Source organism: Saccostrea cucullata, unplaced genomic scaffold (genome assembly GCF_032062105.1).
Source record: "Saccostrea cucullata isolate Sc308-1 unplaced genomic scaffold, CSIRO_AGI_Scuc_v1 ctg1506, whole genome shotgun sequence".
Taxonomy (NCBI): Eukaryota; Metazoa; Mollusca; class Bivalvia; order Ostreida; family Ostreidae; genus Saccostrea; species Saccostrea cuccullata.
The window spans coordinates 150,433-164,893 of NW_026922712.1; the positions used below are offsets into that span (position 1 = coordinate 150,433).

Below are 14,461 nucleotides of genomic sequence, written 5' to 3' on the forward strand. Positions count from 1 at the left end.
TCCATATCACCACTCTCTGAAACTGATGACGTGGTACGCAAAAACATGACGTTATTTTTCTTGCGCGTTAAAAAGTCCCTTGTTATTAAACTTTGTTTTATGGATAAAAGTTATACAATTGATCTCTAAAGTTTTCTTTTGCTATATTTTGCTAGTATGAGGGCCTATATGATAAATAAATTTATCATTATAAAATTTATCGAAGGGTCGTATCACGTTGACAGGCGCGGATCATAAAGCTCGACGCTTTACGTCTCGTTATAGCTGATGATCCGCGCCTGTCAACAAGACGTATACGACCCTGGATGATTTGTTATAATAATATATATGTATCTAAAATTTTCGAAGATCACACAGGACTTTCATGCAATGACAATTTCAATAAAAACTGAATCAAAAAAAATTCACTTTGAGATATGGATAATAACAATAATCATTATTCAAATCATATTCCATCAATCCTAAGCATCCCTTCTGACTGAATATAACATACCTTAACAACCCAGCACATGCTAGCTATTCTGACTCGGAGGGGAACATAAGACTTGGACACAACAAAGGCTCGCTGTGAACTTGTAACTCTCTGAGTCTGCTCCGACTTCAAATTATCTAAGAGTTCACTCATGCGCTGACATAAATCCTGTGCCTCTTTTGCTCTGGTCTCATTCCTGATTGGTAAACAAATGTACAAATATAAATTTATGATAGAATAAACAAGAGACCCAGGGGCCACAGCGCTCACCTGAGCACACCGGCTAGGAAAAAGCACATATCAGATCAGAACTGAAAGTTTACTGAGGAAGGGGGGGGCTTGGATTTTATTCCCCAAGGGGGTCATGATTTGAACAAACTAGAATCTACTTTACCTGAGGATGATTCCATTTAAATAGAAAAATATCACTCATCATGGCTTCGAAGTACTTGAAAAGAAGATTTTAAAAGGTTTCCCTATACATGTATATCCCTATGTAAAACTTTGGTCAGCCATTTTGGCCCCATCCTAGGGTCCTGATTTGAACAAACTTGAATCTACACTACCTGAGGATGATTCCACATGAGTTTCATCTTTCCTGGCCCAGTGGTTCTTGAGAAAAAAGATTTTTAAAGATTTTTCCTATATATTCCTATGTAAAACTTTGGTTGGTCATTTTGGCTCCACCCTAGCCCCGGGGGTCATGATTTGAAAAAACTTGAATCTACACTACCTGAGGATGATTCCACATGATTTTCATCTTTCCTGGCCCAGTGGTTCTTGAGAAGAAGATTTTTAAAGATTTTTCCTATATATTCCTATGTAAAACGGCCATTTTGGCCCCACTATTATTTGAACAAACTTAATTTTCTACCTGAGGATGATTCCACATGAGTTTCATCTTTCCTGGCCCAGTGGTTCTTGAGAAAAAAGATTTTTAAAGATTTTTCCTATATATTCCTATGTAAAACTTTGGTTGGTCATTTTGGCTGAATATAGCCCCGGGGGTCATGATTTGAACAAACCCAGCTACACTACCTGAGGATGATTCCACATGATTTTCATCTTTCCTGGCCCAGTGGTTCTTGAGAAGAAGATTTTTAAAGATTTTTCCTATATATTCCTATGTAAAACTTTGGTCGGCCATTTTGGCCCAACCCTAGCCCTGGGGGTCATGATTTGAACAAACTACACTCTGAGGATGATTCCACATGAGTTTCATCTTTCCTGGCCCAGTGGTTCTTGAGAAGAAGATTTTTTAAAAATGCCATTAATTTTTCTCTAATTCATAATTATCTCCCCTTGTGGCCCTCTTTTGAACAAACTTGAATCCCCTTTACCCAAGGATACTTTGTAGCAAGTTTGGTTGAAATTGGCACAGTGGTTCTTGAGAAGAAGATGAAAATGTGAAAAGTTCACCACAACAACAGACAACGGACAAATTTTGATCAGAAAAGCTCACTTGAGTCTTCGGCTCAGGTGAGCTAAAAATCCCTCAATACATCTCCTCAAGCTAAATATACATGCATCACTATCAGCAATAAATTCAATGTATCATTTTATTATTTACCCAATACATGCTCCATGAAGTATCTCCCTCAACCTTTTATTTTCACATTCCACATGTTTTATGATGTCATCTTGCTCTACTGATGTCATATCCTGTGTAAACCACACCCTCCTTTCCTTTCCTAGCTCACTGATGCCCTCCGCTACACTGTCCAGATCAGAGAGTAGACAAAACATCATCACAGCCCACTCCCTACCTAACTGGTCCAGCTGACTTAGTTCTTCTTCTGTTACTGGTGAAACAACAATATATTTCTTGACTTTTTATACAAGTTCATGTATATATAGATCATTGGTTTATACGTATTTAGAATTTCTGTACATTCTCAGAATTTTACCTTTACTAGTAATTAGAAAAATAATTCCTGTTTGTCTTCTTAAAATAATTATAGTATCTATCCACTGAACCTTTTAGGGAGGATTAGATGAATATAAAACAAAACTGGCTATAAACAAAAGAAAATTTTTCAAACAAAAAAAAAACATTTATGAAAAACATTACATGGAATTATATGTAAAAAACAAACAGAATTCAAGCTTAAAAGTTCATTCAGTAGACTCTCCAAATCAAAAGCAGAGCAAACACAGACCTTTAAAACATCAGAGGTGGGATCAGGTGAATAAGTCTTTATTTTTATTTTAATGTAACACACATTTCACATTGAAAATAAATGAATTTCACCTCAGCAGTACAGTCAGAACTTACATGACTTGGAGCTCATTTCTACAGTAGTGGTGATAGTGACAGTGATATTCTCTAACTCTTCGGTCAGTTCCTGACAGTGTGTCAGGGGGGCTTTATCAGTCACCTCCAACCCCTCCACCATCCTCACGATGTCATTGACACAGTGATAGTGGGTACAAAGGCACTCCAACTGTTTGAAATTAAATTAAGATGGAATTCAATTTTCATAATAGAAATTCTCTGAAACTTGTTCAAGGGATTACATGTGTTTCATGTGTGTAAATGTTGTTACCTCTTCTTTTGCCAGAATTTTGTTTTGCTGATCCAGCGCCTCTATCAATGCATCAGGAACCACCTTATATGTGTCCACTGTGGCATCCACACACACTCGCAGTTTCTCCACCTGTAAAATGGTAATACACAATTTTGTGATAACTCGCTTAATTTTTTTCAAAAGTGACTGGTTATGACACAAATCATGGAACACAGTATTTTAGTGATAGTGTTTAAGTCAGGAAATATCCATGAAGACCAAGCCACTCTGGAAATATTTTCACCAGACTCAAACTGACTTGATAATTAATACATGTATGTAGCACATCATTATAATGTTAGTTACTGTGACCCCAATTTTTTCTACAGGAAACACACCTTGGTCCTCCACTGCAGACAATGGTCAGACACCCCCCTGACTTCTTCTGTGTCCCCCGCAATAGCCAACTTTGTCTGATCAACAATCTCAGAGGCTAAACTGTCTGTCTCATGACACAGGGTCTTAATGCTTCTACAAGAGAACACATAGAAATCACTTTATAAAATATCCTTTCAGTTTAAGCTCACTATAGTATTTTTTTCACCATATGCTGACTGATGTTAAAATTTACTTCTGCTTGGTGCCAGTGCAGTAAGGGACAATGTTTTTGGCCATATCCACCACATGGTTTGTCCAGGCTAACAGCTCTCCACATAAAATGTTTGTTCTGTGTTTGTTGAGTTCCTGAATAGCTGCTATCAGACTTTCAGACACATTCTTGGCAAGGCAGTGTAGAGCTTTGAAAGGAAATTGAATTTACTAAATCAAAATTTATTTAAGTAAATGTATATCACAACCTGAGGCAATTAATGACATATGCAATCTTTTTTATTTTTAAAACTTTTTGAAGCACAACAAAAATTATTTTAATTAAATATACAGCCTTTTTGATTTTTTTTTTGAGTTATCGAACACAATAAAGAATCCAGCAATCCATAAGGGAATATAAATGTTTGTTGAAAACAATACATGTTTAATATATTTCTAATACATTGTACATATGTAGGTAAACTAAGGCAGATCTACTTGACTTACCCTCTTGTCCCTGAGAGGTATGCAGTATATCGCTGTTTCTATAAGCTGAGGTAGATTTTGTAGGACTAGACTGTTGGATGGAAGATGTGGATTTCTGGAACGGTCTCTCCTCTGTATGCTCCTGGAAGACATCGGTGTAGTCAGTGGAAGACATGTGGAAGGACGGTAACCCAAGACTCGTTGCAGATGACTTGTCATGTAGACTTGTTCCGGATGACTTATCATGAAGACTTGTTCTGGATGACTTATCCTGTCTAAGACTTGCAGATGATTGTTCTAGTAAACTTGTTTTTGAGGACTGGAGACTTGATTTAGAAGACTTTTTGTAAATATTTGAATGTGACATAGCTGAAAAAATAATGAAAATCTAAGTTAACATTTACTAAATTATAGGTTTATTTGCTGCAAATACTGTATATAGTATAAAGGGAAAATTTTGCCCCCGTTTTATTTACGCCCCTTTCGCCCAACCCTTATTTGGGCAAATTTAAAACAGGACAAATTTAAAGAATACGGTATAATATCTTGGGCGAAAACTGAGCGAAAAGAACTCTGTATACAGTAATATTTAAAAAATCACTACATAGATGAGTCTGTAGATGACTCTCTTAAACATTTCAGAAAACAATCTGGGAAAATACAATGGCTTGATATCCTTCTTTTTGTAAAGGAATAAAGAAGTTTAAAACTTATTTTTTCTTACAAAAATATCTTATTGATTAACCTGTTTGCCTTAGGTTTTTCCTCTGAGGACTGAGGATATCTGGATGGCTGTCCTCAGACAAACCGGCCATGACCTGTTTTACCCGGTCAAGCACCTGTTCAAGTCGCTTTTGAAATGTTTCTATAAAGGCTCTGTTCTGTCTCTCTGCAACAAGGTTAGTGTTAGCAGCCCTCAAACCAGTCACAGCTGTACAAAAGAATTTGAACATTTATATTTCTTAAAACATAGATCAATATCACACTACAGTTAAACCTTGTTATCTTGAACTTATCTTGAATCTGTACTTTTTACAAACTAAACATCAAAGGCCTGAAGGGCCATAATGGCTTACGTGCTTGACATGGATGCAAAGTGTAAAGGGAATGTAGTATACTGGAATATTACCAGTGTTTCCCCCCAGCAATTTCTTAATGCAAGGGGGGAGTTTCGCTGAACTGACGGCCTGCGGCGTGTCTTAGTTGAGTTAATTGTATCTAAATTCATATTTCAATGAAAAATACAAATTCACTTATAAATTCTTTAAAAAAAAATAAATGCTAAAAACATTTTGAACAAATTGTCAATTTTTACTTAAAATTATTTAACAGTAGAGGTTTTTTTAAATAAAGAGATCTAATCACAAAAATATTGTTCTATTAAAATTTTCTATACAGCCACTGTCTTTTTACAGTTTTATGTATTGTGTTATTTTTGCTTTCTACAAATACGCCCCTAATGACCCACCCTTAACTTTTTTATGTCTATACTTTTGCAGTCATCTTGAAACTTTTTGTTCTCATTATGTAGCACCAATGTAATGCTAACATGTAAACATTGTGACAACTTGGGATCTAATTTTTCCTGCTTCTGAATATATAGCTCACTGTGTATTAAAAGCACATGCGTTTGAACTACCAGTGCTTTCCCATAGCTCATAAAATAAATACGCTAAACATTAATAACGTCGTTTCATTTTCAGTGTATTGATGTAAAAAAAATGTCTTGAATATTATGTTTAAATAATGAATCATTTTTTATGTCTGAGATTCAATGCTAATTATAGAACGACCTGTGAATGTTGGAAAAACTCACATATGTATAAACAAACTGTGTATTGCTGTACCGTGTGTACTATCTGACAGCCATTAATTACATTTTTAAGGTTATTAATAATTTTTATCAACTACAAGCTTGATACTAAGAAGCATACCAGTTAATTGCAATAAACAAACTAAAAATCTGTCCATAGGACATGAATGCCCCGCCAAGGGTATATTAGTAAAGCAACATGAAAATTTGTACCTGTATAAAATTTGATCAGAAAATCTTGAATAGTGATGCAGTTGAATTGCTTACATTAGTATGTATCAGCATATGAAATTTGACACTAATTTCATTAAAGTGAGGTCAAGGTCAAAGGAAATGCCAAGGTCAAAAACTTTTGATTCAGTTGAAAAGCTCTCATCAGTAAGTATCAGCATTTGAAGTTGAAAAAATATTATAAATGGTTTCTAAAACTGACTGAAACACAAATGGATAAAAGTGAGGTCAAGGTCAAATGAAAGTTCAAGGTAAAAAATGACGATACATTTGAAATGCCAACCTCAATATCTATCAGCTTATGACGTTTGACACTAATTTAGGAAAAGTGAGGTCAATGTCAAAGGAAAAGTCAAGGTAAAAATGTTGATGCATTTGCATATCTCTCATTATTATGTCTCAACATATGAAGTTTGATAAAAATATATAGAAATGATGTCTTTCATTAAAACTGACTTAAACACACTTTGATTAAAGTGAGGTCAAGGTCAAATAAAAGGTCAAGGTCAAAATTGTTGATGCAGTTGAATTGCTTACATCAGTATGTATCAGCATATGAAGTTTGACACTGATTTAGGAAAAGTGAGGTCAAAGGAAAGGTCAAGGTCAAAAATGTTGATGCAGTTGCATATCTCTCATCAATATGTATCAACATATGAAGTTTGATAAAAATATCTAGAAATGATGCCTTTAATCAAAACTGACTTAAACACAATTTGATTAAAGTGAGGTCAAGGTCAAATAAAAAGTCAAAGTCAAAAGTTGTTGATGCAGTTGAATTGCTTACATCAGTATGTATCAGCATATGAAGTTTGACACTCATTTAGGAAAAGTGAAGTCAAGGTCAAACGAAAGGTTAATGTCAAAAGTGTTGATGCAGCTGCATAGCTCTCATCAATATCTATCAACATATGAAGTTTGATAAAAATATCTTGAATGGTATCTTTAAAACTAAATGAAACACTAATTAAAGATAAGTGAGGTCAAGGTCAAAGGAAAGGTCAAGGTCAAAAATGGTGATGCAGTTGAATAGCTCTCGTCAGTATGTATCAACATGTGCAGTTTGATAACACCATCTTGAATGGTATGATTAAAACTAAGCTAAACACTAATTTAAGAAAAGTGAGGTCAAGGTCAAAGGAAAGGTCAAGGTCAAAAAATGTTGCTGCAGTTGCATAACTCTCATCAATATCTATCAGCATATGAAGTTTGATGAAAATATCTTCGATAGTTTCTTTGAAACTTAGCTTTGAACAGAGCTAAACGCAAAGTGTGTTGGAAGGACGGAAGGACAGAAGGACGGAAGACGGACATGACAAACACTATATGCCCCGGCCATATTCATGGCGGGGCATAAAAATTGACAGCTATTGCATCACACCCCGTGCCGTGATTCACACTGACTTCAATCACAACATTGAGTTGGCGGGAGATCATGAATGCATGGCGTTAATTACCGCCATGCAAAAAACGGTTGGGGAAAACACTGCTATTACCCTTTTAACAGCTGTTTAAACAGTCTGTAAGGTAAAATACATTTATTCTGTTATTCCTACGAACTATAATAATCTGGCCCGAAAACTTACTCCCGACAGCTTTTACACCTACAAGGTGTCGCTGTTGACACGAAATAAAAAATTCTTCCGCATCCTCACAAGAGTTTATTCAATTTAGTTTTTTTTTAATTTGGTTTATCTTGTCTTCAGTTGCGAAAATTAAATAAAAATAACAAGGTATGTAATTAAGAACTTCCTGAGTAATTTTCATAACAAAACAACAAAAGTAGAATAGAATTGAAGAAGTGACGAGAACTATTTTATCTTGCTCATGTTTACTAAAAGACATAGTGAACTCTTTGCCGTAAAGATACCGAGAGCTATATGGCTTCGTAAGCCACAAAAAACTGCTTTTAGCATACTGTGCAATCATCAAATTTCATGTAGGTTAATTTTTCTTCTTTTAGAGGTATGGAAAGGCCAATGAATTCATGACCATCACAAAAATGAAAAATTTTACTTCTCAACACTTCTCTAACCATGAAATCAAATCCCCACAAATCAAGATTTTTTTCTTTAACCTTGAAAATTTGCCTCCAGTAAAATATGTAATTTAACAGTACTGTAAGTTATATTACCTTTCTGCAGTTGCTTGACAAACACCAACAATCCATTCCTGTACAGTGGGTCCTTATGTCCACTAATGATTCTTTCTGCCATCTGACACACCCTTCTGGCTCGACCAATCAGAGACTTCACTGCCAACCCCAGACCAAGGTCATCTTCCTCAGTCAGAAACCCACGGCAGAGGGAAATATCCTCCTTTATTCTAGACTCTGTAAGTAATGTCAGATCATTCAGAAGTTGAAAAATTTAAAAGTTAGATTTAATCAAATGAATGTAAAAGGAAGAACTTAAACATTTTTACATCTTGCAAAATACTGGAGCTTTTTAAAGATTTTTTTTCTAAATTTCATTCATTGGTTGCCTGTCATCAGTGAAATTGCAAATCAGGCATTTAGTTAAATATTCCTCTAAACAAACATGTTCAGATTTAAATACATTTTCCCCCAAATTATGTGTATATTAAAAAAAACTTGATAAAATGTACCTGAGACTTGCATAAATATACTTGGGTCAGTCATTTCATCCAGAACCTGCATCAGGGATGTCAGTTCAAATGTCCATTCTTTCATCAATAATTTGACATGTCGTACGGCCATCTTGTCCTGAGATTTCTTTGCCATGGCAACAACTGCTGGCACAATATCTGGGTCAAGTCTCTCTAGGTGACACACACATCGGCGAATGGTTCTAACACCTGATGAAACAAAAAAATTCCAATAATTTTTTTTTTCAATTCTGATAATTCATCAAAAGTACAATTATTCTCATTCTAAAAGCATACGCTGTGCATCTGTAGAGCTGGCAGCAGCAAATGTGGCTATCTGTCCCATTTTATCTGCATGTGTCTGGAATTCTGTTACCAATTCTTTCATATGCTGCTCAAATCCCTTTTCCTGGAAAAGAAATCTTTCAATGCATTCAGATGCACATGTACTTAATACATGTACATGTATTTATATCAATTGAAAATATAAAGATGGGGCAGTATTAAAACTTTCTGCTCCTAGAAGCATTTAAAAATTCAAAGATTCGTCTCTAAAATATATTCTAGAATTAAACTCCACGCCTCAGTACTGTAAATCACTTTTTATTCGCGAGAACTTTATTTTCACGTAATTACGCAAGGCATTGTGCTCGCAAAAATTTAATTCTGCGTATAATACATGTAGTATTCCTTAAGATTATACAGAGCAATAACCACAATTCGTGAAAATTTTGTCTCGCTAATCAAGATATAACTATCTCACGAAAATAAGGTGTCCGAAAATTTAGTGATCTACAGTAATCAAACAAGCTTGACCTGTGTAGAATACATGGCAGTTTTGACCAGTCTCTCCAGGGGTTCTGTGGTCTCTTTGAAGATGTCTACCACCAGGTTCAGTAGGGCCAGGTTCACATCCTTCTCCAGTTCACAGAATTCATCAATGTAGTTCTCACAGCATTCATCATAGTCCTCCCTGTAAACAGAGCACAGACTAAAACAGGAACACTGATTTTATTAAACTGGTTTTATGACTAATTTTATGCTTCATACGAAATAATTTGAAATGCCTGTAATTTCTTAAGTTTGAAAATAAGCATCTTCATCGATTCTGCAAAGCAGAAGCATAGCACAAGCCCTATGTCTCTGCATGTAAGTACATTTACAAGATTTACAAGTATCTCATTAATTATACGTCATTAACATTTTCCAGATTTACTACACATACATGTAGCTAACTGCATTGCAACTGATTATCTGTACAAAATTTAGATCTGAAATTTCCATCATACATCATACTTTATGGGACGTGTTATATTTATGGAAGAAATAGAACATTTTAGTATTTTAAGTTTAAATTAAAGATTAGTACAATTCTGATCCATCTGATCCTTCAAATTTCCTACCCAATTGCAGGCAGCTCAGGATTATTTTTCATTGCATTGTGAAGCTGAAGAACTCTGCTTTTCAACTGCAAGACCTTGAAATATCAATATTTCTATTAAGCATCTACAAATATACATACTGATTTAACTAATATAAAATTTATTCAAGCAAAGCATCTCCATGCAACTAGTACAAACTACACACTCTTTCTATTTAAAGCACTCATTCATACCCATTAATTTATTACATAGGCATCACATTTGATTTACAATTTCATATTCAAATCAATACATCACCGTTTTCATATCTACATTCAAGAAAAAAACTTACTGATTGCAATAAAAATTCTTTGCACCCCTGATTTATATTGTCCATGTGAATAACATGCAAATAATTTAAATAAAAATTATCTTATCCTTTAGTAAGCTTGAACATTTATCCCCTAACCCTTTGACAGGTCTTGACGATGATATTCCTGTAGTGGTCCAGACACAGGTGAGCCACCAGCATGCTGTGGCGGACCAGGTTCTCTGTCCAGGTCTCCAGATCATCATCCAGATCACCGCGCTTCTCCACAGACAGCGCCTCTAACACCTAGGGGCAAAAAGTAAAGCAAAAACTGAACAAGGGGACTGCAGAGTGGAGCATCCTCTCACTAAAAGCATTAATCTAGAAATCAAAGAAGCATTTAACATGGATCCCAATGCAAAATAGGTTACTTCCATTTTGCTCCAGGACAAACTAACACACACAGTTGTGTTACTATATTCCCTCCAACTCAAGTGCTAGGGGATTCATAGTACACTGTATATAGCTTAAAACTATCTTCAAATCTATTGTTAAGACACCTGTACTACTTTACAAGCTACTTTCAGATGTTCATCTAATACATTACAGGTATTCATAAACTGTGTTCTTGAAGATATTCCCTAGTGACAAAACACTCCATTAATAAAAATTAACAGGGGAGGTAACTCTACAAAACATTAGACAGACCTGGTCAATCTTGGTGACAAAGTAGCCTGGTTCCTCTACGTCCAGGAAATCCTCGTCAGTGAATTTGTTTTCTACAGCCTCCATAATGTCTGACACAGCTGACTGAGTCTGGTTAATCACAAAGGATTTACTCATCTGTAAAACAAAGTATTCATAGCATGTATTAGCAAAACAATGTAAAAAGTATTTGGAAGTTATACAGGATGACTCTGAGCCACACTGTTAACTTTCAAATTTCTATCTCTCAGACATAAGAAAATTTTTCAATGAATTCTTGATTCACTACAGCCAAAATTAAAATTTTCTGCAGCAGATTTTACATGAATTTTTCACCTGTGCTTGTTGATTTTTGGGGTACTTGATATAACTCTGAAGTGCCACACTCATTGAAGGAATAGATTTTTTCAGTAGATTGAGAGCTGTGATTATTCTCTCCCTTTGATGATTCTGACATAATTCCATCTGACGTTTCTGGGCCAGCGAGCACAGCAGTGTTGTTCCATCAGTGAAGCTCTGTAGATCAAGATTACAGAGGAAATTAGAAAAATTGGAGTAATTATAAAATATCTGCAGATATGATGAACAAGGGGTAGTTCATACCTTGAAATTAGACAGTAAATCAGGCATGCGACTAATTGTACTAAGTCTGGTGAGGCAATCAACGACCAAGCGACCAGCACTGACAATTTTTCTGACCTCTGCATCATCAGACACAAGCAAGACCTTCAACAGAAATACAATAAATACATGTAACTTATGAAGATCTTTGTAATAATGAAATCTTGGTTAAATAGTACACAACGATCTACATGTACAGGGGGTACAATTTTTTTGTATATGGGTGTATAGATTCTTGAATTTGAGGTCCCAGAGTTTTACAATACTTTGTACATACATTGCTCAAACTTCCCAAATTACCAACTGAACACAGGAACGTACATTCTTAAATTAAAATATTTTCATATTGTTACCTTCATTGTTCCTTGTAAAACATCTTTAGCTGCACTAATGACTTTTGTACGAATTTCTTTAGATGAATCATCCCCAAGCCTCTGGGAGGCTATGTATAAACCACTACTGGCTAAATCCAAAATCTCACAAGCACTCATCATCTGTCTCTGGTAATCCTAAAATTTATAGGTTAACTTATTAGTAAAAGATGCATGGTTATATCGTTTCAATGCTTAAGTGACAAATTTATTGTCCTTGATGATACATCACATATTCATACATGTTATAAATGAATAAAACAATAATCTGAATGTATATATCATACTGTAGAAGTACTTTTTTCCATGTGGTATTAATTTACGCTATTTACGCACTCACAAATTTTCTGTGGAAGTTTGTCCAAGAATACTTATAAATGTAAGGCATATAGTAATAGTCTGAGAAATCCGTGTAATTTTCAACCCGTGGATTAAACGGAAATTGAGATTCCAGGAATTATGACCCCGTGGAAAAATGTATGTCTACAGTAATTAATATATTACATTATGATTATGCATATTATTCACTTATAAGTTAAGATTATCTTTTACAAAAGCAAATCTTTACAAAATTTCTATTACACTCCCCCTTATCCATCATGCTTCACAGCTTAAGCTTCATACTTGCTTTTAACTTTGAATACCTGGTCAGGAGAGTTGTTTGCTCTCTCTTTTCCAATTTTAATGAGGTGTTCTGCAGCTTTCATAACGGCCTGAGCACAGGGACCCATGAGATCTGGCTTTCCCACACCATTCTCTGACTCGTCCAGTATAATTAACAAGGAAACCTGTTATCAATGTTAAAAATTTGTACACAGGATTTTGATAATCTGTGCAAAAAAATCAGTTGTGAATCAGTAATTAACAGTCCAGTCCAACACGAAAAATCGTAATATTACTAAAATTGTAATATAAGCAACACAGAGTTATTTTGATACAACCTCCTTGTTATGTTTCATCAGAGATTATACTGGTATCATGGATATGCATGTATTTTCTTTGTTTTGATTTTACCAAGTGCATGTGAGCCTCGTGAAAGTTGTACAAGTTATAGTACAAACGACTGATTTTTATGGTATTGTATTATAGACCATTGTGGCAAGATTGAGGATACACCACTGTCTGCATTTAGATTGTCACTGACCGAAAGACCCGTGATACTTATTGGGGCAATGCTTTAACACCATTCAGTATGCATTATAAAATATGAATCAGAAATAAACACATTCAGAAAATGATTAAATATAAATTCTGATGGGGTGTGTCGCAAGCTATCAACTTAATTTACTTATCAGAAAATATGAAAAAAAAATATCAAATTGTTCCATGTACCTGTGAAGCTATTGGCGCCAATACTCTCTCAATTGATTTGGTCTGTACTAAGTTAGATAGAAGTCCATTTGTGACCTCCATGGTTCCTTGACAAAGATTCTAAAATTCAGAAAATGCATAAAACTTTTTTTAAAAATATTGATTATACTTGCTAAGGATAAATGCGCCTCCAAACGCTCGAGAGCTTTAAAGGGAGATTACTCTTACTTCAGTTTTTGTTTCGAGACTAATACTTATCCAGTTTCTTGGAATATTTTTTTGTAGTAAAGGAACTTTTAATGATGCAAAATCACATTTGGTTCAACAAGCCAGAAAAGCTATGAATATTGTTCTTAGAAAATCTAGGAAATTGATATGCAACTGCAAGTTTTTGGCACTATTGTTGTACAGCTATTTTGTTGTATGGTCTAGAAGTTATGGAATGCCATATACGACAGCCAACTGCTTACTGCCAACTGCTGACTGCTTACTGCCAACTGTCAGCTGCTTACTGCCAACTGCCACACATATTTGAATAAATTTTATATTTGTATTGATAATTATATGAATTTTCACAAAAAAGGAAAAAAAGGCACGGATCCAGGACATTTTTTTTCCAAGGGGGTCACCCTGGTAAAATTGAATCGAATGAAATGACCAATATGTTTTATCTTATGTAATATTCAATATATGCGGTTGATAAAGTACATTGTTTATTTTTTTTTATTTGTTTTCCGATTTGAAATAGGTAATAAAATGACTATTTTCTGCTTAATCTTTAAAGAAGCCCCCCCCCTCCCCCGGAGACAACAAAACCTTTGAAGAGAGAATAATAATAATAAAAAAGATTTGTCGTTTTGCAGAGAAAAATGTTTTGAAAATAAATTTCCGTTTTCCATTATATTCTATAGTTAAAAATTTCCTCAAATTAAAGATGTATATCTCTGTGTGTTATAATGCAGGCACGTAGCAACGTTTTTGAAAGTGGGGGGCCAACCAGAGAAAATTTTTTTTTTACTTACCAGAAAAAGTTGACAAGCAAAAAAAAAAGGAAATAGCCCAAACTCGAAAATCCTAT

General features: G+C 34.7%; 1 protein-coding gene across 1 annotated transcript in view; it reads right to left on the minus strand.

Annotated features, from left to right (window-relative positions):
* The window catches only part of LOC134262280 (catenin alpha-2-like), a 37,238-nt gene extending 23,753 nt beyond the window's left edge, over window positions 1–13,485 (minus strand). Inside the window, exons 1-20 of the mRNA XM_062744658.1 lie at window positions 13,405–13,485; window positions 12,717–12,860; window positions 12,055–12,210; window positions 11,684–11,806; window positions 11,417–11,596; window positions 11,084–11,218; window positions 10,535–10,681; window positions 10,108–10,181; window positions 9,521–9,677; window positions 9,002–9,113; window positions 8,705–8,914; window positions 8,232–8,429; window positions 4,799–4,984; window positions 4,075–4,422; window positions 3,611–3,776; window positions 3,378–3,510; window positions 3,019–3,129; window positions 2,748–2,916; window positions 2,043–2,274; window positions 494–668 (exon numbers count right to left, since the gene is read on the minus strand). Coding sequence (XP_062600642.1) covers window positions 494–668; window positions 2,043–2,274; window positions 2,748–2,916; window positions 3,019–3,129; window positions 3,378–3,510; window positions 3,611–3,776; window positions 4,075–4,422; window positions 4,799–4,984; window positions 8,232–8,429; window positions 8,705–8,914; window positions 9,002–9,113; window positions 9,521–9,677; window positions 10,108–10,181; window positions 10,535–10,681; window positions 11,084–11,218; window positions 11,417–11,596; window positions 11,684–11,806; window positions 12,055–12,210; window positions 12,717–12,860; window positions 13,405–13,485 — 3,237 coding nt within the window. The remainder of the gene's footprint in view (window positions 1–493; window positions 669–2,042; window positions 2,275–2,747; window positions 2,917–3,018; window positions 3,130–3,377; window positions 3,511–3,610; window positions 3,777–4,074; window positions 4,423–4,798; window positions 4,985–8,231; window positions 8,430–8,704; window positions 8,915–9,001; window positions 9,114–9,520; window positions 9,678–10,107; window positions 10,182–10,534; window positions 10,682–11,083; window positions 11,219–11,416; window positions 11,597–11,683; window positions 11,807–12,054; window positions 12,211–12,716; window positions 12,861–13,404) is intronic.
* Between the last annotated feature and the right edge of the window lie 976 nt (window positions 13,486–14,461).